The 27,816-nt window shown below is 48.8% G+C and overlaps 1 protein-coding gene across 5 annotated transcripts in view; it reads right to left on the bottom strand.

Moving 5' to 3' along the window:
* PALD1 (phosphatase domain containing paladin 1) overlaps positions 1-27,816 on the bottom strand; it is an 83,045-nt gene that overhangs the window by 39,686 nt on the left and 15,543 nt on the right. For 4 of the 5 annotated variants that reach the window (XM_020877405.2, XM_020877409.2, XM_020877407.2 and 1 more), the window contains exon 2: positions 1,321-1,534. In XM_020877405.2, the coding sequence (XP_020733064.2) occupies positions 1,321-1,505 (185 nt within the window). In that variant the 5' untranslated portion in view covers positions 1,506-1,534. Of the gene's footprint in view, positions 1-699; positions 940-1,320; positions 1,535-27,816 lie in introns of those variants that run through there. The other variant, XM_070470770.1, reaches the window with a different exon arrangement.

Genomic DNA, 27,816 nt, shown 5'->3' with positions numbered 1-27,816 from the left:
AAGTGGGCATGGCTGTGTCCCAACAAAGACTTATTTATCAAAATGAGCAGTGACCTGATTTGGCTGAAGGATATAGTTTGACAGCCCCAGTTTTGGATGATCTTCTAAGGTCCCTTCTACCACAAACAAGCTACAACGCAAGGATCACTAGGTCACAGTTGGCTCTAGGAGGCATGCACAATACCACTGAAGTGGGTTTTTACAGCAGGCCAGAGAATGTTGAGCCATACCATGCTTAAATTTTTGAATGTCATCCCCACATATCCTGATAAGGAAACTAAGCCTTTATGAGAAGGAAAAGGATTTGCCCAAGGTCACAGAGCAGGAGAGAGGCAGAGCTGGGCCCAGGATTTCCAACACATGTGCTCAAGACCCAAACCAAGTTATGCCCTGTGCTAGTCAAAAGACTCCATATCAAGTCCCTTTTATTTAACATCTCCTTCCTCCCCTTATCATGAGCAAAGTAACGTATTATGATTACAGCTTTCCTGTCAGGCCCCAAAGCCAGCAGGCCGGATTTATCACTCCTTCAGGTTTCCTTACACAGAAGGCCCCATCTGCTAGGCCTCCACCAAACGTCACTACATGGAACACATCCAGTTCTTAGCTAATCATGTCTACCTTCCTCCATCCTGGAGGGGTCCAAAGGCAGGGCGCTCAGTGGGAGGATGCGAGGAAAGACAAGGCTTCCCAACTCACCAGGAGACAGAGCCAATGTCCCTCCGGCTCCCTGGCCTCAGGCTCTCGGCACCCGCGCCTTCTCTGGGCCCACAGGACATACGCAGGGTGTCCAGGTCTCCCAAAGTATGGGGCCAGAACAAACCCTCAGTCGCCTCCGGGAACGTCCCTAAAAGGCCTAGTTAGGAAAGTTGACCAACAACAGCTTCCAGCTTTTTCAGCCCAAGGCCCTTTAACAGCCTGGTGTCAACCTCAGTTTGAACCATAATTACAGACTGTGGGGGGGAAAATATCTAAATTTTATGCATCTAAGTACATAAACTTCCTTTTAAAAAGTTCAGTGAAAAATTACTCTCAAAAAAGCATCCCAACCTCACCCCAGCCAGCCACTCTTCCCTTTCCTACATTCCTTGGCAACCACGACACGATAAGTAATACGGGCTAAGAGAACCCCAAAGGACAGCAGCTCTGCCACCCACTTGCTGTGTGACTCCAGACAAACCGCTTAACCTCTCTGGGCCTCAGTGCCTTCCTCAGTGGAAGCAGATTGGAGACGTTAAGTGCTGTATGCCACCACCCCTCCAGGCAGCTCCCCCCGGCCAGGTCTTCTGGGAACAGGGTCATACTTGTCCTGCCACTCACGTGATCACGACGGGGGCCACCTTGTTGGGGATGATGGACTTGGCCTTACTGTTGTGCAAGCCCGCGGTCTGGAAGGAGTGGACGCTGAGTGAGTGCCGACCATCCATCGAGCCACCGTCCTGGAGGCCCTCAAAGGGGGCGCTTGCCGAGACCGTCTGCTGGGCTGTGCTGGCCGTTGTACCCATAGTCTGCTGGCAGCCTCAGGACCCAAGACCTGTGGGGTAAGAGGAGGTGTGATCAAGGAGGGGATGGGAAAAGTCACAGCAGGAAGGGACCCAGCCCACCCCTCACCTCTGCCCTGTGAACAAAGTCTGAGGCCCAGAGGGCCCACTCACCCCGCAGCTGTCACTCAGCAAAGCACGTGTTGGCTGAGGCCTACCATTGTGCCTGGCCCTCTGCTACTGCTTTGGGGAGAGTTATGGACATGGATAGACAAGAAGACACAGCCCTGACCCCTTATAGTTTACCCCTCCCTAGTGAAGATAAGACAGTTAGAAAGGAGTTAACCATCCCCACCAAGTCAGGACCCAAGGCTCCAAGTACCTGGGTCAGGCCACATGGAGACCAGGCCTTCCAGACCGGGAGACAGGGAAGGCTGTCACCAGAGCCAGAGGGAAGCCTGGAGATGGCTTTGAAGGGTTTGGATGGGAACAGAACATAGCTGTGAATGCCACAAAAGAGGCCAGGGAAGTCCAGACTGGGTGAGTTCTCAGCAGATCAAGGCCCCTGAACTCTACATCAACAACCTCAACATCAACAACCTCAGCATCAACAACGTCTACATCACCAACAACATCCCAACAGCCAAAGCTTTTGCCCAACATCCGGCATGCCGGGCCATCCTTGTGGTCTGACAATTCCCACTGCAGGGCTCTCTCCTAGGGAAGTAGTGAAGGATGTGTGCAAAGAGTGGGCTACAAGGGTGTTTTGTTGATCGCAATGTTATTTATAGTAACAAAACACTGGAAACGGCCTGCAACAGGGGATTTGTCAAATAAATTATGGGGCATCTCTAAGGTGGAATGTTAAACAGCCTTAAAAATATATTGACTGATGTGGAAATATAGCTAGGCAACCAGAAGGGAAGAGGAACAGGCTGCAAAGCAAGCACAGGATATAATCCATTTTAATATGTGAGCACAGATCAGGAGAAAAGTCTGGGAGGGCACACACCAAGACGCTAACCTAGGGCATCAGCTGGTGATGACATTATAGACAGTTTTTACTTTCTCCTTTTTCCTTATCTGCATTTTCTGAACACTGGGTAGTAAAACCTACTTAAAACAAAAGAAAGGCTGGAGAAGCAGGCCAGGAGAGCCACTAGCAGCTGGCAGAGGGTGTGGGGGAGACTGGCTCAGGGATCTGAGAACCAGGGCTGCTGGGAGGGAAGGGGCTGGCAATTCCACACAGACTCACGAAGAAGGTGACAGACACGGGAGACAGAGGCTCACAGAACTTTCTCAGAGCCCAGCAGCAGCTGGTCCCCATGGCACTGATGGCCCAGGATCGGGGAGGGGAGGCAGTTCCCTGCCCTGCTGGTTCCCACTCCCACCTGCACCCTGAGTGCCAGTCACTCAGTTGGGTGCAACTCTTTGCAACCCCATGGACTGTAGCCCGCCAGGCTCCTCTGTCCATGGGATTCTCCAGGCAAGAATACTGGAGTGGGTAGCCATTCCCTTCTCTAGGGGATCTTCCCAACCTAGAGATTGAGCCTGGGTCTCCTGCATTGACAGGCAAATTCTTTACCATCTGAGCCTCTAAGGAAGCCCTCCATTCTGAAAGCACAGGGACAATACAGTCCTTAGAACCTGATGGCTCCCCTCTGCTCCCCTCCCCAAGCTGTCCTAATCTGGGCATGAGCTGCTCCCCATCAGTGGGACCACCTGCTCCCCACCATCCACACACCCCCAGTCCTGCCCCCTCATAAGCAGCAGCAGCACCTCAGGAAGGGGATGGTGGGGTCAGGAGTCAGCACGAAGCCCGGGAAGCAGGTCACTCTGAAGGCTGAGCTCACCACAGCCTCACTCCTCCAGGGGTCAGAGTTCCTGGTTCCAAGGCAGTGCTCCCCCAGCCTTCCAGGGCCATGCCCTCAGACTCCCCCTTCCCAGAGTCACCCAGACAGAATGACTAGTCATTCCGTCCCTCCCAGCACCCCAAACCACCACCTCTCCTTCTCCAGTTTGGAAAGGGTCCCCTCTCTCTCCAGCCCAGCCGTGTCATCCTTGACAACTCCCAGCAGGCGTGTGACAGCCCTGCTAACATGCACACCTTGTGTTTATAAGAGCCTCGTCACAGCTCTCCACACCCGGGCCAATCTCTCTCTCTCTTTTTTCTCTCTTTTCCTTTTTTTCTTGGTAGAAGGTGGAAGGACTAAGGCTCTATTTCCAAACAGAAACTCAGGGTCTCAGAGAAGGTGAGGGGCTCCACAGTGGATCCCCTGCTGACTGTCAGCAGAGCCAGAACCTTCTCTCCAAGGCTCCCCAACTTTCCCCAGACCCCTCACAGCAGCCTGGGTCAAAGAGGCATTGGGCGGGGGGGTGGGAAGAGCCGCCTCCAAGAATGGGCTCAGTGGCTGTCCCAAAGGAGGGAGTGACGGATGGACATGGGAAAGAACCGCAGGAGGCAACAGCTGGCTTCAGCTGCCAGGCCAAAGGCGGGCCCTGCTCCCGCGGGTGAGGCCGGGCCTGACACCCACCTCGCCGCCCCCACAGCTCCAGCTCTAGTGTCTCACAGGCTTCAGAGGCGACGACAGGCCCCAGCCGGTCCCTGAAAGGACAGCCCAGACACAGTACAGGTGTGCACAGCCGTAGGCTGCAGGAGTGGGGGACACCGCAGCCTCTGAAAGCTGACCTGTCTCCAAAATGTCTACAAGAGGGGGAAACCCCGGGCTTCCCAGGTTTATCACTCTGCAACTCTCCCCCAAAATCTCTTTCAACTCGGGCTAGAGTGAGCCTCGCCAGTACAGGGCCCTTCACCCTGCAGGCCCCATGCTCTGGGACCTTCAGCAACTTACTTCTCCCCTCTGGGCCTCAGTGTCCCCATCATAAAGTGACAGTGAAGAATGAGATAGTCTGAAGGCCGCTTCCACAAGGGTCTGGCTCCTAAGATTAGCAGTCCTAGCAGTGACACCACTGCTGTCCACGGCCAGGACCAGGAGCCAGCAAGGGCAGATGTGGGGGAGGTCCCTACTGCTCAATTCTCTGCTAGAAGGAGAATCGGGGGTAGACTAGGATAAGACTAGACAGTAAGATAGGAGGGTCTATGAGCCTGGACAGTTTGCAAACATTTATGCCTTATTTTCCTAACTTCTGACTAAAAGCAAGCATTTCCCTCAATCACGAGTGAAGACTGCCCGTGTCATGTCTCAGAGCCCAGGACATGGTCACCACTGAGCTCAGAGATGTTTTCACATCACACAGCGGCTCTGCAAGTATCTAGAAACGTGGCTTGCACTCATCACTCCCTTCATACCACCACATAATTATCAGACCAGGGACCACTCTGGTCTCAGTCTCTCCATCTCTGATTCAAACCACCACCTCCCCTCTATCCTTTGTCCTGGACATGATACAGAAACCATGATCTCCAGCTTGTCAAACCCTGTGAGCTTGGACAAGATGAATGGTGGCTATTCCAAAGCAGAGTCTGGCTCTTCCAACTGAAGCAGAAAGCTGGACATCTGCTCCTGAGCCAGGCATCATCCTGCCCCATTCCTTTCTTTGCATTTCCTGCCCACCAGACCCTCTTGCAAAATCCCAAGTCCTGCCTTAAGTGACTACAGGAACCTCCACAAATGGCCATTACCAAAGCCACCAAGAGCAGAGATTCAGAGTATCTATATCCCTGGAGTCAACTAGTCCAACCTTCTCTTTCTACAGATGAGGAAACTGAGGTCCAGAGAGGAAAAGTGATGAGCTCCAAATCATAAAGGAAGAGGTCATAAGGACAGAAGGGGGACCCAAGGCTCCCAGCCCCCATCCCAAGTCCCCTGGCTGGGCGTGCTGACTCCAGCCTGAGGCAAAGGGGAGCCTTTGTTGTGAGCACAGGGAGACTGTACTGAGCAGACACTATACTGCTGGCCAAGTCAGGGGTTGTTGGTAAGTATGTGATTCCCAAGCCTACCTGCGGTGAGCAGAAAGGGGAGGGTTTAGCAGGTACCTGAGATAGCCAGTGATCTTGAGTACTGACCCAGGGGCATGCCAGGAGGACCAATGGGTGGCCTCTGAGGGCAAAGCATCTAACATATCAACCCGATACGAAGAGCCAACTCATTGGAAAAGACCCTGATGCCGGGAAAGATTGAAAGCAGGGAAAGAAGGGGACAACAGAGGATGAGATGGTTGGATGCTTTAGCAAAGTCCAGGTGACAGTGAAGGACAGGGAGGCCTGACATGCCGCAGTCCATGGAGTCGCAAAGAGTCGGACATGACTTAGCAACTGAACAACAGCGGCAACAAAAAAGAGGTGTCGACTCTTACAGCTCAATGTTAAGCCAACAAAATACCCAATGTAAAATGGCAAAGGATCTGAAGGTCTATACGGATGCCAAAGAAACATATATACGTTGTTCAGCATCTTACATCATTAGCAAAATGCACTAGAATGACAAACCTGAAAAGACTGACAACATCACGGGTTAGTAAAGCTGTGGAGGAACTGGAGACATGGTGCTTAAGTGTAACATCTCACAGCCACTTTGCAAGACAGCTGTGTAGTTTCTTACAAATTTAAACAGACACTTACCACGTGACTCAGCACTTATACTCTCAGGTGGATAACTACCCAAGAGAAATGAAACCATGTCAGCATTATTCATTACAGCCCCAACAGAAATCAACCCACAAGTCCATCAACTGATGAACAGATGAAAAAACTGTGCACGTCCATAGAATGAAATTGTTGTTGTTTAGTCGTTAAGTTGTGTGTGACACTTTTGTAACCCCATAGACTGTAGCTCACCAGGCTCCTCTGTCCACAGGATTTCCCAGGCAAGAATACTTGAGTGGGGTGCCATTTCCTTCTCCAGGGTATCTTCTCAACCCATGGACTGAACCCACATCTCCTGCATTGGTAGGCAGATTCTTTACCACTGAGCCACCAGGGAAGCCCACAATGGAATACTACGCAGCAATTTTTAAAAAGGAAAAAGTAATCGATATACACATGACATGGGATGAACCTTGAAAACATCACACTAAGAGAAACACACCAAGCCTCAGAGACTTCAAACTACATAGTTCCATTTGTATCACATCAAGCAAAGGTAAAACTCCAGGGGCAGAAAGCAGATGGATAGTTGTCAGGGACAGGGGAGTCTAATACACAGGGGCTTGAGGGCACCTTTGGGAGATGGAATTGCTCCATATATTGAATGTGGTGGTTATAAAACTACATACATTAGCCAGTGCTGAACTGTACACTTCACATGGGTGAATTCTGTTGTATGAAGTTTATCTAAATAAATCTGTTAAAAACAAGAGGAGCTCACTCCTTCCCATCACCTCTTCCTCCTTAGCTTCAGAACTCACCCACTATGAAACCTCAAAGCTACCTCTCTGGACCTCAGTTGCCACATCTGTGAAATGGGGACAGTAGTAGTTCCTCCGCTGTGGGGTTGCCATGGAGGATAAATAATAGAGTTGATCCCTGAACAACATGAAGGTTAGAGACGCTGACCCTCCATGCAACCTAAGGTATGTACCATTCCAAGTATATGGATCCAACCAACCACAGACTGCACAGCAGGTATCTATGAAAAAAACTCACACATAAGTGAACCCACGCAGTTCAAACCTGTGGGGTTCAAGGGTCCACCGTGTAATTAGACAAGCCTGCAGAACAGGGCTTAGTCAGTGCGTGCTCCATAAAAATCAGCTGTTAGCATGCAGGTCAGACTAACACTCATCAATCAGACTCTGGAGCTGCGCTGTGCAATACAGTAACTGCCAACTGGGATGCACTGCACGTGTAAAATATAGAGTTCAAAGACTTAGTACCAAAAAAAGTGAAACATCTCATTAACAATTTAGTATTATTGATTATATGTTTAGTTCAGTTGATTATATGTCAAAATTATAGTAGTTTTACATTATTGGGATTAAATAACATATGTTACTAAAATTAAGTTCATCTATTTAGTTTTACTTTTTTATGTGGCTATTTAAAATGACATGTGGGATATCCCTGGTGGTTCAATGGTTATAACTCCGTGCTTTCACTGCAAGGGGCATGGGTTTGATCCCTGGTCAGGGAACTAAGACCCTCATATGATGTAAGGCACAGCCAAAAACTTAATCAATTTAAAAAAATGACACATATGATGAAACTATCACAACATTGTAAACCATTAATTGAAAAAACATGTGGCTGACTTTATACAGGTATCCCCCATCTTTTTGAAAGTTTGCTTTATGCCACTTTGCTCTTCCCAAAGACCTATATTAATAATTGTTTTCACTAACCATAAGAAATCCAAAGAGGATTTTGCTTTCGCACACACACAAAAAAAGTGGAAGATAAAAATAGCATTGAGCACTTGTCTTGCAGGAGACACAACAGAGGCAGTGCACACCATGCAGGAAGAGTGACCCCGCCAAACTCCTTCCCGGCACCACTCTCTGCATCTCAGCCTCAAGCCCCAGAGCTCTGATCTACAGGGTGAGCATCTGTGCTTTATATCCATTCATCTTGCGCATCCATTAGCAAGAGGTGTCCTAAGGTAATTTTGTCTCCGCTTAACGTCATTTCAGCTAACAAAACTTCCAAAGGAACACTCTACTTTCGGATAGCAGGGAAACCCATACTCCTGTTGGACAATGCCGCTGAGTCTCAAGTCCTCCATGGTCCCTGAGGGGCCCCCCCGGACAGCTCAGATTCCTCAGAGTTGAGCCCAGTGACTGCGGCAGGTATGAACTCATAACCTTCTGTGTGGGGCATGAGGAAACCCCAGGAAGGCAGTGCTAGCATCTCCATTCAACAGACAGAAAAGTGAGAACTCCCCAATATCCTCACACCTAGTTGGAGACACAGTGATTTCAACTCAGTGTGACGGCTCAGACAGTAAAGAATCCGCTTGCAGGACTTCCCTGGTGGTCCAGCGGCTAAGACTCTGTGCTCTCAATGCAGGGGGCCAGGGTTCAATCCCTGGTCAGGGAACTTGATCCCACATGCTGCAGCTAAGGCCGGGAACAGCCAAATAAATAAATTAAATAAATAAATATTAAAAAAAAAAAAGAATCCACTTGCAAGGTGGGAGACCTGGGTTTGCTCCCTGGGTTGGGAAGATCCCCTGGAGGAGGGCATGGCAACCCACTCCAGTATTCTTGCCTGGAGAATTTCATGGACAGAGGAGCCTGGCGGGCTACGGTCCTTGGGGTCGCAAAGAGTCGGACACAACTGAGCAACTAAGCACAGACACAGACAGAAAACTTAACGTGAAAGCTGGACTCTGGGGCCGAAATTCCCATCCCTACCACATACTAGTCATGTGGCACATGGCTTAACTTCTCTGAGACTCAGTTTCCCCAACCATAAACTATTCTATAACCCCAACTATAACTCTGCCTCCCTAACTGGATGATCTGGGGATGAAGTAAGTGAATGTGTTTAAGGTGACACCTACCCAGCCCAACACACAGCAAGGGCACAGCTCACTAGCTGCCCTTCACATCACCCCAGACCCCAGGCTCCCTGCACTCTCTCCCTACCTTCTCCATGTCCCCTCCCTGTAACCACAGACTGGTACCAGGTCTAAACCTCCCCAGCCAGGACCAGGGCCCCATCCAGACACTGCCTATTATAGGAAAGTCTGGGGGAATAAGTGGGCTCAGTAGTACCCTGGCTCTCATTCTGGGCAAACAACAGGGCCAAGCGGGGTTGGGCCACAGCACCTGCCCTGCTGTAGAAACACACAATCGTTAAGTCTCCCCATTTCACTCTGTTTTGGTAAGCCACCTAGGAAAGCTTCAATCTGCTTCTGGTCTTAATCAAAAACCAAGAGAGGGGATTCCCTGGTGGCTTCGTTGTTAAGAATCTGCCTGCCAACACAGGAGACACGGGTTTGATCCCTGGTGCAGGAATATTCCACACGCTGTGGGGCAGCTAAGCCTGTGCACCACAACTCCTGAGCCATTATTCTAGAGCCCAGGCGCTGCAACTACTGAGCCCACACGTCCGAGAGCCTGTGCTCTGCAACAAGAGAAGCTACTGCAACGAGAAGCCTGCACACCACGTCTACAGAGCAGCCCTCACTCAGTGCAACTAGAGAAAGCCCATGTGCAGCAATGAGGACCCAGCACAACCAATAAAATTTTTAAATTTTTTAAAATAAAATTATTTTTAAAAAAAGGAAAGAACCGAGAGTCTAGCTCTTCTCTGGAAGCTTGGGCAAGTCCTCTCTTTGCTCTGAAAACCCACCCACATCCTTAGTCGGTCCAACTGCTCTGCCACTGCTGGTCACTGGCCCCTGACAAGTCCAACGATAGCAGCCTCCAGGAAAGAAGGCTTCCTCCTTCTCTCTGTCCCCCTGCCACCCATCCTCCGAGCAGCAGCCAGAAGGATCTTTAAAGCCCTAAATCATGTCGTCCGCCCTACTTAGCTGCTTCCTCTTCTGTAAAGTGGGAGTCATAAACCCTGCCTCACCTCCCTTAAGGGTTGTTGTCAGTAGCACAGATAGAAAAGCCACAAAGACACAGAAAGGCCCCAGTAGGCTGCAGGAATGGAATGATTACCACGGGAACACGGAAGGCCACAGGCAGAGGGCACTCAGGCGGAGGTCGTGTCACTTCCGTCCATCATGCAATGACATGCAAAGCCCTCACCCCCACGGCCAGGCCCCCACCCCCTCCCCCAGCTCTGATGCTCCAGCCGCAGGCCATGTCCACCTCCTCCTTCCAACACCACAGGCCCTCCTCCTCATGGCAACCACCACTCCTCTGCCTGGAACACTCTCTAGCTTGTTCACGTGGCTGCCCCTTCCCCTGGTCTTGGCTCCAATGCCCCGCCTCAGAAGCCTCTCTGGGGTCCTGGCAATACTGGCTGTCCACACCCCACCCCCTCAGCACTTCTCCTGCTCATGACCTTTACTTCTCAGTTGCCTCACTGATGGGATTATGTCTACAGCAGCAGCCTCCCCAACTTCCCAAGAGCTGGTTGGTGCCTGATGTGTCCACGGTTTGGCCCCAGCACCAAACTGCACATGGGTCCCAGCAGATGCTCAGGAAACATTTCTGAGATGAACACGTGACAACTTGGGGGCATGTTTCAGGACCACAGAAGAGCGCCTGGCATCAAGGACCAGGTCTCAGCCCACATAAGAGGGTGTGAGGAAAGATGCTCCCACACTGCACTCTCACCAGGACGGTCCTCCTCCCCACCCTTCCACATCCTACCTGCCAGCTCCTCCAGGAAGCTCTCCCTGACTACACACCCACCCCCATCTCTCAGCTCCCACTGCCCATTGTGAGCATCACAAAATGGGACTCTCCATTCTCTTCCACGGCATGCTGTTCCCAGCAGTGGCTATCCTATGTCCTGGGTCCTACTGCCTGGCTCCAGGGAAGAGCCAGACACATACTTGCTAAGGGAACAAATCAGCTTCATCACTTCACCCTCTCACCCTGGCCAGCTCCTTGTTGATGGGACCAAGGATGGTACTCAACAAGCAGGCACACAAGGTGGAAAGATGTCTAAACATTATAGTATTTATTTCTGAGCTGGGGGACTGAATATAGTTATCTATCTTCTTTTTTGCTTATTCACCACTTCTAAATCTCCTACAACAAACATCATTACTTTGGGAATGTTTTTAAGTACGTTTACTTGCAGTAGTTTCAAAGCTGGACAAAGGTCACAGCTCCCCACCCAGTGTAGCTCCCAGCTCACCCACGCCTAGTCCCCCTGCACACCCTCAGCTCGATGCCTTTGCCACCTGCATGCCCTCTGCCTGTGGTCATTCATGTTCCCATGAAAATCACTCCATTCCTACAGCCTGGCGGGGTTTTCTGTGTCTTTGTTGTTTCTCTGTCTTTGCTCCTGACAACACCCCTCGAGGGAGGTGGACAGGGTTTATGGCTCTCACTTTGCCAAAAGAAAACCGCTAAGCAGGGCAGGCTATGTGAACTTCCCCAGGCTGCCTACAATGCGGGAGACCCAGGTTCAATCTCTGGGTTGGGAAGATCTCCTGGACAAAGAAATGGCACCCCACTCCAGTATTCTTGCCTGGAAAGTCCCATGGACGGAGAAGCCGGGTAGGCTACAGTCCATGGGGTCGCAAAGAGTTGGACATGACTGAGCGACTTCACTTTCTTTTCTTTCACTTTCATATGGCTTAGCAGAGGCAGAAATCTAGTTTCTGCTGCATGACCCATCACCTCATGTCTTTCGCGGGTCACCCAGACCCATCCCTTCACACAATCTCTGCTCCTTAGGCTCTTTAAAACTAGGATGAGGTCAATTTAAAAAAATTAAATGGGGCTTCCCTGATCCAGTGACTAAGACTCCGCACTCCCAATGCAAGGGGCCTGGATTCAATCCCTAATCAGGAAACTAGTTCCTGCATGCCCCAACTAAAGATCCCACTGCTGCAACTAGGACCCAGTGCAGCCAAATAAAGAAATAAATATTTTAATAAAATTAAATGAAGCTATCTGGGATCTGAAATCACAGGAGACCTTCACCAGCTGAATATCTTTCTGACATGTTTCCATTTTTTCTAAACTGAAAAAAATGATTAAAAGTTAAAAGCAGAAGGTGAATGAATGTTTGGAAATAATGCCATGTGTTCAGCAGTGGGCTGCCTCTGCGAGGCGGGCCTTGAGTTCCAGACTTCTGCCTGCAAATGATGGGGAGCCCCCCGAGATGGAACTCGAAGTGGGACAAGGGCAGGCGGGGCAGAGCAACTGGGCAGCCAGCTGAGGACCTGCAGTGAGTAGGGGCCAAGGTCAGAGGAAGGGGATCACCCTGCCGGTGGACCCCTGGGTTGGGGGAAACTGCAGGTGAACCGCAGGCCCCCACTCTCAATGAGGGGCAAGCGAGCCTCCCTCTCAGCTCACCTGACAGGTGGAGAACAGAGAGGGGGCTCCTGCCTGCTCTGCGGCCAGCAAAGACCCTGGCACGTATCACCAGATGCTCCAGTAGGGCCTGCAGGCTCCTGGAATCTGGGACGCTCAGGAAGGAAAAGGGCCCTTTCCAGCAGCCCAGTTGTCTGCCTCCAGGTTTAGGGAACCCCTACCTCAGGGGTTCCCCATGGTGGGCCAGCTGTCCTGAGAGGATGCTCTGCCGATGTGGTGGGACCTTAGATTGGAGATGGAGCAGGGGACTACAATGGGCATCCTGAGGAGAAGTCAGAAAATCTGAACAAAGATTATATTTTGTTGGATAAATAAGCTCACTTCCTTGGATGTCAAAAATGTGGAAACGAGGAGGATGTCCTCATTCTGAGGAGACACAAGCTGAAGGGTTTACAGGTGCAAGATCCTGACATCTATGAATTTCATATGGTTTAAGAAGTAGGGGGAGAGGGAACAAATACTAGCAACTGGTGAGGAGGGACTTCCGTTCTCTTCTTTCAACTTTTCAGTAGGTTTGAAATTTTTCAAAATAAAAAATTGGTATTTAAAGCATTTTTAAAATTAAAACATGTTTAAATATTTAGCTACCTTATAAGAAGCTACTTTTCCACACATTCCCCTCCCTGAAGCCTCAGAGAAGGCATCTCATCTGGAGGGAGAAAGTCTTCAGTCCGCACATGCAAAGTGCTTGAGCCCTATGGTTTTCTTTCTTTCCATTCTCATTAGCTGATAGGACCTGAAAGTCAAGGAATTTCCAATCCAACTGCAGATCTCCAGAGAACCCAAGTATGCCCAACAGGAGGGTGCTGCGCGATGTCCCTGGAGGGGCCCCTGCTACCCTCCAGGCCTGTGGGCCACGTGGGGACAGTGCTCCAGGTTGAGCCCTCGTCCTGGGTCAGCCCCACAAGCGCCGTATCCGGTCCACTTGTGTCCTTGCACCTGTGGGTCTTCCATCTTTCCCAAGCGTGTCCTCTTCCCCCAGGCCCCAGCAGCCCAGACAGGGCCACATTGTCTCAGCATGCACCGACCCTCTGAGAACAGGGTGGCCCACCTCCCTCATTGTGACCACTCCATGGGGCTGGCTCCAGCCCCTGGAAAGCCTTTCTCTCTTGGGCTCAGCCCCTGCTTCCCTTCCTGTCCTGGAGCATGTATGTGGCTTTCTAGTCCCAAGGCAGGACTGGCCTCCTCCAAAGAAATCTCCCTGGTGGATATTCTGCCACCCTTGAACCACTGGCCCAGCTTCTCAGCCTGGGAAAAACCTCCAGTAAATGCCCACAGTGGGGACTTTCCCCGGTGGTTCCGTGGTTAAGATTCTGTGCTTTCACTGCAAGGGACACAGGTTCAATTCCAGGTTGGGGAACTAAGATCCCACAAGATACACAGCCCAAAAAAAAAAAAAGGAATGCCCACACTGCCTTCAGCCCCTCTCCCTCCCTTCATCTGTATTAAAACAAACCAGATGAGGGACAGGGCAGCTAGCTGAGCGTGTGGCTGCCTACAGCAAGGGCCACACTCCTAATCTCCCCCACAGCTACTTGGGCCAGGTGACTAATCCTAGCTAATGAAACATGAGGGGCAGTGTCCTTGGCAAATTCCGGATCCTTCCCTATAAGCCCCATTTACTCCTTTCCTCCAGCCTGCTGCCTGGAACACAGGCACGATGGCTGACATTTTGCAGCCGTCTTGAGCTGTGAGCACATGAAGCCACACCCCGGGAATCTGTGTAGCAGAATCACCACATCATGGCCTGGACCGCAGAGCGCAGAGCTCCGAGCTCAGACAGGACACAGAAATAAACTTCCATCTTGTGTAAACCACTGTCATTTGGCTTTTCCTATTACTCGCAGCCAAATCTAATCCTGACTAATGCACTCTGTTATTTTTAGGGATGGCCCTCAATGACCACAAGCCGCAAGGCACAACTTCCTTCCTCCTCCTTTCTCAGGAGAACATCAAGTTCCCTCTGGTCGTGCTCAGGCAGGTCAACAACACCAGGATCCCATGAGTCCAGCCCATGTTGGGGCCACAGCAGCTCAAAGAATACAGAAGACGCTGTCCATGGCCACCAGGGCCCATGGGGTAGCTGAGGATATGCACAAATGTCACGCCACCATTGACTGACAGACCATGTGATGCAGAAGCCTTCTCCAAGTCATCTGAAGAAATCTAGAAGGTTCCAAGCTGCTAGATGTTTGTTCCATCCTATAGATAGAGGCTTGGGCTCCACTCCTCCAAAAAGGAAGACAGAGACTATAAGTGTCCCCATCTGGAGTCTCTCCGAGTCCCTCTCGAGGCCTTTCTGATGAGGAGAACTCTGCAGAAAACAAGCAGGTATTATCTGGCTGGGACGGACCCTGCCTATAGGTTCTCTCGAGTAGGAGGGGAGTATAGACATCCCCGGGGAGGCATCAGTAAACCCTGGGAAGGACATTCCTTCAGGCACATTCCTTCTGTGCCTGAAAGGGCTGAAGCTCCTCTCCATCTAGGATTAGGAGTAGTGGGAGGGCCCTGGAGAGAGCAGAGTTAGAAGTACCTGGATACCCTCACATGCTCAGTAATGGTGCTCCAAGAAGCTGGCCATTTGGGCTTTTCAAGGTCAGCAGAACCTACAGTCTCCTGACACCACACCGAGGGCCCTGACCCTGCCAACACTCTCCTGGCTGCTTGCAGGGACTGGGCTCCAAAGGGCCAATGGGAACTTACACTTGAACCCCATTTCTGACCTCCAGCAATGCCACAGGGACCTGAAGCATCATTTTGAGGAGCTGGGAAGAATGATGACCCAATTCTGGGGTTTGTCCCCACCCGTCCCAGCCCTGTGGCCTCCAGTCTAGACTCCCTTGCCTGGCCTTCCAGCCTCCCGTTCCCACCCTCACCATCCCCTATTTACCCTCCACACCTCTGACACTCCAGGCAAAGCCAAGGTCTCAGCTGCCCCATGGGAAGGAGCAGGTCAAGCCGCAAGAGATGTTCCCCTCCAGCACAGGTTCTCTGAGAAGCCTCAAGTTCCACCTAGCCCTCTGTGGGTTACACTTGAAGTCCACCTAGGAAGTAGGAGGGCTTGTCAAGATTGGCAGGACGAGATTTTAGCAGCTCAACCCTCTGTGCAAAATCAATCTTTCACAGAAGTTCAATGTATAAAACAGCTAGAAGCAGAGCTGTTGTGCTGACCGCCAGCCCAGGAAGAAGGCTGCCAAGCTTTTGGTCCCCAGACCCACTGTGGGGCCCCTCCTAGGGAGGAGCACCACCAGAGCTGATGGCCAGAGATGCTCAAGGCCCTTGACTGCTGGAATCTCCCAGGATGCATCTGGCCCTTCCCTGCCTCCATGCCTCTGCCCTCCTGGTCCTACAACCAGGAATGCCATCCAAGACCATGCAGCGGAAATGTCCTCTTCCCCTCCAAACCTTTCAACACACAGCCTGGACCCCAAATGACCCTGACCTTGAACCCATTGGACTGGTGTTTGGTAAGTACAAGCCTCATCTCCCCACTCTGGATCTGATGCTCCTCCGTGCCACGCCCCCACAACCCCCCACCCAGGGTAGAATCCACAATAGTTGTAGGTTCCGAATGTCACTGTGCTAAACGAATTGCACATCTACTATCATTTCAGCTTCAGAACAACCCTATGAGAAAGGCAGACACACAAGCTTTTGTGCCATTTAACAGATGGAAAAACTGAGGCTCAGAGAGTTCACTACATGACATAACAGAGCCAGGCCTCTGGTTCCGCAGCCTGGGCCGTTTCCGCTGCACCGTCCACCCATCACGCTCCCATTTCCCCTGAAGCCAGCCTCACTTTCCCAAAAGACACTGGGAAGCTTAACCCAGGGACCTGGCAGCAGGCAGAGAACAAGCTGGACCCAGGGAAGAGTGCCCCTTCCAGGGCCACAGCCTCTCACGGACCCCTGGCAGCCAGATGCCTGGGGCGGGTAACAATGGAGCTAAAAATAGGGCAGGAGGCTGAGTGGCCAGCTGCAGGAAACATCTGTCTCAGCCACAGAACAAACACAGAGGAAGTCACCATGCTCCAGGATTCCCCTACTATGGGGCCAGGGGAGAACTGGGGAGGAGGGGAGAGAGGGGGGTTTCAGATTTTCAGCCTGGGCCCAGGGCAGGGGCTCACACCAGCCCACCCCCAACCCTGGGTCTCATTCCCCAACGTCCAGCACACACACACACATGCAGACACGGGACAGGGTCTAAATTCCCCTTAAGCACCAACATGTATCTTAAGTTAGAGTCACACCCACCTCTGAGACTCCAGTCTGTCCCTCTCATTTTACAGAAGAGCCAGCTGAGGTCCAGAGACCTGCCCGGTCACGGAGACAGTGGAAGAAAGAGCCAGGACCGGGGGCCTCCTAGCCTTCTCCCTCACCTCCCTGTGCATCTGCCTCACTTTTCTGAGCAGGGAAGACCCTGACCAGGAAGAGCTCTTCTGTTCCAATGAATGAAGCACAAGGTCAAAGTGTTCTCAGGTACTAAGACATCATTGCCTGTCTCACCATGAGGAGCAAAGGCCACAGTGGGTGAAAGTGCTAGACGCTCAGCAGGAGACTCAGCAGTGGCCCCAGACTGGGCTGGTTGTCAATTGTGATGACAAAATACACCAGCGTGTCACTTAAGGATGTCCTTGATAGAGCAGTGAAGTACGTGTCTTTTCAATAATGCTGGTAACGACCTGGGAAGAAGCACGTGGGCTGGTTACCAGCACAGGACAGCTGTCTGCAAGATAGACCCTCATGAACTGGTCTGCACTGTCGGCTGAAGCAGCCCCTTTGTCCGTGGAGCATCCCTTTTACGCAAAAGAAGGCTGACAGACAAAAAAATGTATTCAGAACTGGGTATCTGGTAGACATTTTATCCAGAACGAACAAAGTGAGCCTATCCCTTCAAGGAAAATAACTGATAGCATTTGTTGCCAGTGATAAGTTTGAACATTTAAGGAAAAATTAGAATTCTGGAAAACCTGAATCAGTCACTGTAAATCTGAAAGCTTCCTAAAACAAAAAGATTTTGCAATGATGCTAACACATGCAATTGTGGGATATGATGAAATGAACTGTCCCACATTTGGAAGATCCAACTCAATGAACCAGTATTTTCCCAATCACTGATATATGTTACCAAACCACACCTGGTCAAAGAGCCATTCACAGTACCAGAGAGTCCAATGAATTTCAACGTAACAAAATATGAAAAGTTCATCAATGTGTTTTCAGATTCTATATTCCCTTTAAGAAATTATTACTTTTATGTAGCATCAAAGGAAAATATCCTCAGGCTAACAAAATACTCCTGCCTTTTCCAATGACTTACCTGTGTGAAACTAGATTTTCTTCCTATACTTCAACTGATCGAGATATCATGACAGACCAAATGCAGGAACAGATATCAGAATCCAGCTGTCTTCTAATCAATAAGACATTAAAGAGATTTATAGATTGCCAAACAATGCCACTTATCCCACTGTATTTAAAACATAGTTATTTTTCAGAAAAAAAAAATTTATGTGTAACATATAATGGGTTTGCTATTGTTATTTTGAAATGAGTGTATAAATATGTCTTTAAATATACTGTTTTAATTCCTAACATGGCCAATATCAATTTATAAATATATCACCCACATAAACAAGAGCTCTTTGAGGCTTCAATTTTTAAGAGTTATAAAAAGGGTATAAAAGATGGGTATAAAGAGTATAAAGGAAGCAGTATTGAAACAAAAAAGTTTCCAAATAGCCATGGTTTCACCTCCACCGTAACCCAGTGGTTATTGTGGCCTAGCATCCCATTTTTTGCAGGTACAGACACTGAGGCACAGGGAGACTGCGCAATCTGCTCAAGGGTACATGGGTGGCCAAAAGCCTCCAAGCGCATGCATGCTCTTAACCACTCAGCTGTCCGTCACCTAACATCACGCTCCCAAGGTAAGCAGAGAAGGATGAACAATGACACATTACAACGGGAACCAAAGAAGTGAAAAAAGAAAACATAAGTAAATATTTATATAATCTTGGGGCAGCAAAGAACTTCCTATGCAAAATGCTAGGGGATAAATATCGTAAAATATTGACAGAGCAGACTATATTATAAAATAGTCAGCTTATTAACAAATTTGAGTCAGTTGAACTGAGGTGGACAAACCTAGAGCCTGTTATACAGAGTGAAGTAAGTCAGAAAGAGAAAAACAAATATCATATGTTAATGCATATATATGGAATCTAGAAAAATGGTACTGATGAACCTATCTGCAGGGGAGGAATAGAAACGGAGACATAGAGAAGGGGCTTGTGGACACAACAGAGGAGAGGGTGGGACTGGGACGACTTGAGGGATATATTACTAGTGTAAAACAGGTAACTAGTGGGAGGTGGCTGTGTAACACGGGGAGCTCAGCCTGGTGCTCTGTGATGACCCACAGGGGTGGGATTGGGGGTAGGGAGGGAGACTCAGGGGGAGGGATTATATACGTATACTGACTGATTTACACTGCTGCAAAGCAGAAACTACACAACACTGTAAAGCAATTATCCTCCAGTTAAAAATAAATTTTTAAAAAAATGGTCAGGCTCCATCTAACACAGAAAAACCACAGAGTTATATGACAGCTGACAAATTGGATAAAAATATTTTCAACATACTTTTATTATTTATCATCTTATATAGAGGGATTTTTTTAAATGAGACAAGTATATCTTAAAAGTAAAGCATACCAAAAAAAAAAGAGAAAGAGAGACAACAAAGAAGAAATACAAATGACTGATAAATGTGAGAAAAGATATTCACACTAAGCTGTAATTTTAAAACTGGGAGTGGCTGCCACATGTTGCCTTTCACGGCCTCACAGGTTCAGCAGGGTGAAAACACCTGGTCTCTGCAAGGGTGCCAGGGATGGGTGCCCTCCTAAGGACGGGGCAAGGTGTAAACTGGCATGGCTCCCTGGAGGACAAACTGGCAATAATAATGCTAAAGTACCTTAAAAATGTACAACCCTTCAGCAATTTTTCAATTGAGTCACAGGAAATACTCAAAGATATGGCCACAAAGGTGTTCAGTACAGCTTTGTTTACATTAGTCAAAGACTGGAAACATCTCTCACATCAACAGTGGTCGAAGTTGAACATACCACAGACGTCATCACATCATCATTCAAACAGATGGAGCCTCAGATGACCATCGCTAACAGACTGTGGAGCCAAAGAAGCCAAACTAAGCAAACACTATATGATTCCATTTGTCTAAAACTCAAAATCAAGCCAAACTGGTGCATGGTGCTGGAAGTCACGTCTGGAGCAGGAAAGAGGGGGTGGCGATGGGGTTCGGGGCCAGGGTGTTGCAGGAATTATGTTCTTTGACCTGGTAAAGCTCTGAAGGCTGTGCTCAATTCATATGACCATCAAGCTGTCCATCTGTGATGTGTTGTTAAACTCCAGCTTAAGAGTTTCAAAAGAAAGAAGGAGCCCCTTATTTACTGATAGGAAAATATCTACTGTATGTTTAGTTTGGGGTGGGGGGGGAGACACTAAACAGCAATTTAGAGCTTCGTCCCATTGAAAAGGAGAGAGGGATCCTGTACACAGCACACGCACTCACAATACACAAAGAAAAATGTCTGGAAGAACAAATCTCCAAACATGAATGGTCAACTGTGGTTATCAACTGGGAAGTGGGACCACAGATGATTTTCCTAACCTTTCTGCATATCTTTTATTTCTCTGATTTTCCTATGTGAACATAGACTATTTACAGAAAAAAAAAAAGAGGGGGGATAAAAGAACATTCACAGTACGCAAACTGATACCAGGAACCAGGGTTCTGTGTCAACTCTACAGTCCAAGAAGACCATGATCCACAGGAAAAGGTCAGAAGAATGAGGTTGTTCCTGAGTTGTCACTGAGGACAAGATAAATACCTTCCCTGGAAGATGGGAGAAACCAGGATTTTAGAGTCAGAAAGACCTGGCTAGACCCTCAGCACCATTCCCAACAGAGACCCAGGTCAGTTCCTGAACCTCTATGAGACTCAGGGTCTCTGCAGCGAAGTGAGGGCTAAACGAGGTCAAGGATGTCTGGGGCTGACCAGATCAGTTCTCGAGGCAGATCTGACAACAGGCTCACAGGTTCCACAGAAGAAAAGGAGGCCCAGGGAGGCTGGGCCTCCCTTTACCCTGTAGGCCTGCGACCCCAGGGGAAACCCACAGAGGCCCTACAATTGCAGTGTGGTCCAGAGTCCTGACCTCAGGAAGTGCCCTGCCCTCCCTGGGTCTCAGTGCCCCCAGAATAAAAGGCATCAGCTGGGCACTGAACTTGACCTCAGGTAGCCTCCCTTGGGCCCCACACTCATGATTCCTGTGAAACCCCCACATGGAAAGCTGTGGCAGGAAAAGTGGCCGGCTTATCCAGACAGGAAGTGACCTCGCCGGATGAATGACAGGCCAAACATTCCATGGGGAGCCCCACCTGCTGATGACCTTCAGGGTCATGGGAGCCAGGAGTGGGTGGGCACACAGAAGCCCAGGAGGAAACAGGATTTACTGCGGAAGGCCAGGCACACGCAGACCCCCAGGCGGGGAAGTGACTTCATGTCACACTCAGTCCTCCTCGCTTCCGCCCCTGGCTCGGCAGGGAGTTAACCCTGAGGCGGCCAAGCTTCACTGACCCCGGCCACCTTTACACAGGCCAGGGCATGAGAATGAAGGCTTTCTCCTCTCCTTCTGTCCTTTGCTCCCCAACCTACAGATGAAAAGTGAGGCTCGGAGAGGCTGACAACAGAGGAGGGGCTCTGAGACCTTTCCCATTGCTCTGAGCTGCACAGAGGAGGGAGACGCTAATTCAGAGTTGGGAACTCCGGGAAGACTTCTTGGAAGAGGAGGCCACTGAGCTGGGCCTTGAATGATGAGCAACATATAACAGATAAGAAAGTCATTCAGCACAGAGGGAACAGCATAGAGAGAGAGATGCTTGGCACTGTGCAGAGCCTCCTAGGAAGTAATATCATTCTGGCCTTGTGAGGCCAGAATACAGGATAGAGTAAGGTTGATTTAAGTCCCCAGTGTCTTGGGGACCACACCAGAGAGTTAGAATATTGTTCTGTGGGGTGAGATGAGTTGTCCAGGCCAAGGCAATAGGAGAGAGCCATGACAATGCCCTGTGTCAACCCAAGATGGCTGCATGGAGGAGGCAACCTAAGGGGAGCCAACTTAGCAAAGGGATGTCTGGGGCCTAAGAACTCAGCAGGCTTTACTCCACCATGCCATCACACCCAGTTCAACTTGATTTCTCTGTAAAAGAGAAGGGAAAGGTATTCATACTACCTATAGTACAGTGTGCCTGGGTCTGCACCAGATGCCAAACTGATAAAATAGCAGGGGAAATGGCAACCCACTCCAATATTCTTGCCTGGAGAATCCCATGGACAGAGGAGCCTAGTAGGCTACAGTCCAGGGGGTCGCAAAGAGTCAGACGCGACTAAGCGACTTCACTTTCCTTTCATGTACATAGCCATTTAGGTTCCTGTGAGCTCCACCACCCCCACCTGTGTGACCTTGACAGAAACACTTGACCTCTCTGCTTCAACAGCTGTCACATAAAGACAAACCCCTGCCCCACTGTGAGGACTATGAGGATTAACTGAGATGATAATCCTTGTACACACTACTTGAGCACCCACAGCCCGTGTTCAATGCATATTCACTTTGTTATCTCTGCATTCTGACCTACAGTGAGGTGGAGTGAGTTAGCTTAGATCACATGCCAAAGACATAGCAGAGCCAAGATTCAAACCCAGGCCAGACCCAGGCTTAGCCCAGCCCATGAGGCCAAACAAAACCTGAAACCCTAAGACCTAAAGCTTGCCAGCCTCTGCTCCCCAGCCTCAGTGTGGTTTCTGAGAGGTGAAGAGTTCCACCACCTCAAATTTCCAGTGGCCAAGGAAAGAGCAGGGAGCAAACACCAAGGCACAGAAGGGGAAGAAAAATATTTCTAAGCTTCTCCCTCTTCCTGTTTATCTATCCTCTCAAACCCAGAACTCCTGGTAGCTATTTGTCCAGAGCAAGATCTGCCAAGAGAGACATCCTGCTGGTGACTGCCCGGCCAGGCTTGTGCCGGATGAAGTGCAGGGGACACTGAGGCCCACACCCACCCCTGCAGCTCCCTGTCTGGCCCAAGAACGCTGCTTCACAAAGGGACTTTCAGCAGAAGCCAGGGCCCAGGAAGGGGGACCCAGGCCAGGGAGGAGGGGCCGCTGCCACTGCCTCCTCAGCGCAGGCTGGCCCCCGTCGGCTCCATACTCAGCTCCCACCAGCTGATGAGAAGGATTCAGGGAAGGACTCTGAGCCTGGGCTGGGCACTGCCCTGGGTGGTGATGGGGACTCAGATCACAGGCTGTGCAGGAAGGCAGACTCAGCATCCAATCCCAGCTAACCAATGACCTGCTGCGTGACCTTGGCCAAGTTACTGAGCTTCCCTGAGCCTGATACCCTTATCTGTAAATTGAGGATAATATTAGTACCTATTCCATAAGGATGTGGTGAGGATTACATGAGACAACATAAGGGAAGGGCTGGCGCCTAGTAGATACGAATAAATGTTATTTATTTCTCACTCACACTGTCAAGTTGATCCCCTGACTCAATCCTGAAGATCCAAGGTGCCTTTAAAATGTGCTCAAAAGAATAATTAAGGCCTTCAAAAGGAATGAAATTTTGACACATGCTCCAACCTGGATGAACCTTGAAGACACGCTAAGTGTGTAAAAAGCCAGACACAAAAGATTCCACTTATATGATTCCACTTATATGAGGTACCTAGAGAAGTCAAATTCGCTGAGACAGAAAACAGAAAGGAGCTGCAGGGGATGGGAAGTTAGTGTTTAATAAGCACAGAGTTTCTGTTTGGGAAAATTAAGAAGTTCTGGAGCCTAAGAAGTTCTGGATGGTGATGAGCGTTACACAACAATGTGAATTGTACACTTTGAAATGGTTAGAAGGGTACATTTTATGGTCTGTATATTTTACCTCAATAAAAAATTTAAGACCCATTAAGAAAATTTTTTGTGAGTGTTCATATTCCTTGGCGAGCTCAGGATCGAGAGCTGGAACAGGTACGTGAAAAGCTAAAGGCACCACCTGCCAGGAAGTTGGTAGCATGGACCTGAGCGGAGGAAGCTAAACAAAAAGATAGAAGGCTGCCTGGAGGGCTGAGAGCAGGCAGCCTCAGCCGGGCTCCTTCCGTATGAGTTGGGGTCTGACCAACACCCACCAAGGCTGGGAAGAAGCAGGCCAGGGGTGGAAAGTGGGTAAGACCATGGGAGAGAGGCCTTGGCGGGGTGGGTGGATACACTGAAACTTCCCCCGTGAGTCACCATGTGACCTTGAGCAAGTCATTTCCCCTTCTGGATCTTCTGAAACCTCCTTCATTGCCTTCCTTGTAAAACCAGGATTCTACCCCATCACCCAGCAAGCACCCCTAAATCTACATCCTAGAGAAGCGAGTGTTTGTGTCCACCAAGAGATGGCAAGAGTGTTCAGCGGTTTTTCTCAGAATCCCTCTGAAACTGGAAACACGGCAAAAACCCAGCTACAGAAGAAAAAAAAAAAAAAAATATATACATATATATATAGTGATACATCCACACAATGGAATACCACACAGCAGTGAAAAGGAACAGGCTGCAGCATCACTGATGAATCGCAGGGCTCACGTTGAAAGGAAGAAGTCAGGAGAAGCCAGATAAAAATACTTCATACTGTCTGATTCCATTCACATAAAGTTCAAGAACAAACAAGACTAGTCCTTGAAAGGCACTCGGAAGCATGGCCATTTGATAGAATGGGAGGGTCCAGGAACTGGCTGGGAAAGGACTCCAGGAACCTTCCAGGCCACTGACAATGTTCCGCATCTTGATCTGGATCTTGCACAAGTGATACACCTGCAAAAGTTCATCAAACTGCACCCTGATTTACTGTCTGAAAATTATATCTCAATTTACATAAAATACAAACAGCCAGTAACTCATACTCTGTCTTGAGAACGGCAGTGAGGTGACTCTGAGAAGCCAGATGTGGAAAGGTTATAGACATGTTGCGTGGTGCATAAGAACATGGGCTGGGAGTCAGAAAGACCAGGGCTCAAGTCCTGAAGCTCCCTCTGACTGAATATGATTTTTTTCTTTTGTGATTTTGTTGTTGGTGACTAAACTTTTCATCATGAAATGTGTAATTAATGCCACAAGTCAAACAAGAACACATAAAGAAAAAGTCTATGCCCTTCCCCTCCCCCTCTAAGCCCAGCACTTAAGCATCCTTCTATAACAAGACTTTTTCCCTTAACATCACAACACAAAAACCCCTACAGTTAATTACACAGATCTCCAACTCTGTCTGTTTAATGGTGACGTGCCATTTCATTGTATCACTACTCATTTAACAGATAGTTACTAACTATTGACCCTGTCAACCAGAGAGGCATCTGAGAACAGACATTCCCACAACAGAGAAAAAGAATGGGAGGGAGGAAATCAACAAATAAATACACTATGACACGCTGTGTATACTATGATGAGGGCTCCGAAGGCTGAGACGCTCAGCTAGAAAATAAGACAGGAAAAGACATATAGAGCTTCAACTTACAACAGGATTATGTCCCAATAAGCCCATCAAAAGTTTAAAATATCACAAATCAAAAATGCACTTAACATACCTAGCCACTACACACTGTAGCTCAGCCTAGCCTACCTTAAATATACTCAGAACACTTACATCAGCCTACAGTTGGGAGAAGGCAATGGCAACCCACTCCAGTACTCTTGCCTGGAAAATCCCATGGGCAGAGGAGCCTGGTGGGCTGCAGTCCATGGGGTCGCGAAGAGTCGGACATGACTAAGCGACTTTACTTTCACTTCACTTCCACAGTTGGGCAAAATCATCTAACACAAAGCCTATATATTTTATAACAGTGTCGAATCCCAAATCCCTCATGTAATTTATTCAATAGGGCACTGAATGTGAAAAGCAAAAGGGTTGTGTGGATGCAGAACAGCTGTTACATGCAGGTAACATATGTATTGATTATTCACCCTCCTGAGAGTGTGGCTGATGGACCTGCCGCTGCTCAACATCACGAGAAGAGTGCACGGCACATCGCTGGCCCAGGAAAACAATCCGAACTCAAAATTCCAAATACAGTTCTCCATGGATGCATCGCTTTCACGCCATTAGAAAGTCAAAAAAACCTAAGTCAAGCCACCGTAGTTGGGGACCATCTATATTTGAGATATGATGGTCACAGAGATATGATGGTCACTGGCATCCAAAGAACAGGGAGGTTCAAGCCACGTGAAAAGCAGGCCAGGCAGAGGATGCAGCCCGTGCCAGGGTTGTGCCGTGAGGACACAGAAGTGAAAGGAGACAGTGTGGTCTCTGGAGCAAAGTCTTATATCCTGATAGTTCTACTTCTTTAGGATAGGCTACTGAAATTTGGACTCCTTTGATGAAAAGGCATGTGCATTTTAAAAACTAGAGTAGATCCTGCCATATTACTTTTCCACAAGGTTGTAGGAATCCATACAGCAACCAGCATCATTTAAGAGGGCCAGTTTCCCCACTGCCTCACTGGTTCAGAAAGTTACAGATCCTCTTCATTTTTGGCCACATGAAAGCTCTCTACTTCCACAGGAAAACTCCAGGCCCAACTCACAAGAAGGTAAATGACAAATCCTCCTCCTCAGGATGCTGTGAGGTTTAACTGAGAAATAAATCCATCCAACCTGCTGAGCCCAGGGCCTAGCACAGACTGAGTACTCAACAAATGGGGCCTGCTGTTCCATCACCTACACGAATGCCAACTCCACAGTCACCATGCTAACACAGGGAGCTTCTATGGAGAGCCTGGAAGCCTCAAACCCAAGAGGCTTAGCATGGCTGTCCCTGGAAATAGGGCTACAGGGAGAAGGAGGTGGAATTATGGCTCAGCAACAGAGCAGTGGGCTGGGAGTTAAGAGACTAGGTTCAAGTCAACCTTTCTGAGACTCAGTTTCCTCATCTATAAAATGGGCCTTATCACTCCCTCTTGATGCACCCATTCTACCAATGTTTCTGGGGCATCTACAAGAGATGACTCTACACATGGACATCACCAGACAGTCAATACCAAAATCAGGCTGATTATATTCTTTGCAGCCAAAGATGGAGAAGTTCTATACAGTCAGCAAAAACAAGACTGGGAGCTGACTGTGGCTCAGATCATGAAATCCTTATTACCAAATTCAGACTTAAATTGAAGAAAGTAGGGAAAACCATTAGACCATTCAGGTATGACCTAAATCAAACCCTTTACAGTGGAAGTGACAAATAGATTCAAGGGATTAGACAGGATAGACAGAGTGCCTGAAGAACTATGGACGGAGATTCGTAACACTGTACAGGAGGTGGTGGTCAAAACCATCCCCAAGAAAAAGAAAGGCAAAATGGTTGTCTGAAGAGGCCTTATAAATAGCTGAGGAAAGAAGAGAAGCGAAAGGCAAAGGAAAGATATACCCATCTAAATGCAGAGTTCCAAAGAATGGCAAGGAGAGATAAGAAAGCCTTTCTAAGTGATCAATGCAAAGAAATAGAGGAAAACAACAGAATGGGAAAGACTAGAGATCTCTTCAAGAAAATTAGAGATACCAAGGGAACATTTCATGCAAAGATGGGCTCAATAAAGGACAGAAATGGTAGGGACCTAACAGAAGCAGAAGATGTCAAGAAAAGGTAGCAAGAATGCACAGAAGAACTGTACAAAAAAGATCTTCATGACCCAGATAACCACCATGATGTGATCACTCACCCAGAGCCAGACAGACAACCTGGAATGTGAAGTCAAGGGAGCCTTAGGAAGCATCACTATGAACAAAGCTAGTGGAGGTGCTGGAATTCCAGCTGAGCTATTTCAAATCCTAAAAGATGATGCTGTGAAAGTGCTGCACTCAATATGCCAGCAAATTTGGAAAACTCAGTGGTGGCCACAGGACTAGAAAAGGTCCGTTTTCATTCCAATCCCAAAGAAAGGCGATGCCAAAGAATGTTCAAACTACCACACAATTGCACTCATCTCACACACTAGCAAAGTAATGCTTAAAATTCTCCAAGCTAGGCTTTAATAGTATGTGAACGGAGAACTTCCAGATGCTCAAGCTGGATTCAGAAAAGGCTGATGAACCAGAGATCAAACTGCCAGCATCTGCTGGATCATCGAAAAAGCAAGAGAGTTCCAGAAAAACATCTACTTCTGCTTTACTGACTACGCTATAAGCCTTTGACTGTGTGGATCACAACGAACTATGGAAAATTCTTGAAGAAGTGGGAATACCAGGCCACCTTACCTGCCTCCTGAGAAACCTGTATGCAGGTCAAGAAGCAACAGTTAGAAATGGACACAGAACAACA

This window comes from Odocoileus virginianus, chromosome 7 (assembly GCF_023699985.2).
Source record: "Odocoileus virginianus isolate 20LAN1187 ecotype Illinois chromosome 7, Ovbor_1.2, whole genome shotgun sequence".
Taxonomy (NCBI): Eukaryota; Metazoa; Chordata; class Mammalia; order Artiodactyla; family Cervidae; genus Odocoileus; species Odocoileus virginianus.
The sequence above is the reverse complement of the archived record's forward strand: the minus strand, read 5'-3'. Positions and strand labels throughout refer to the sequence as shown.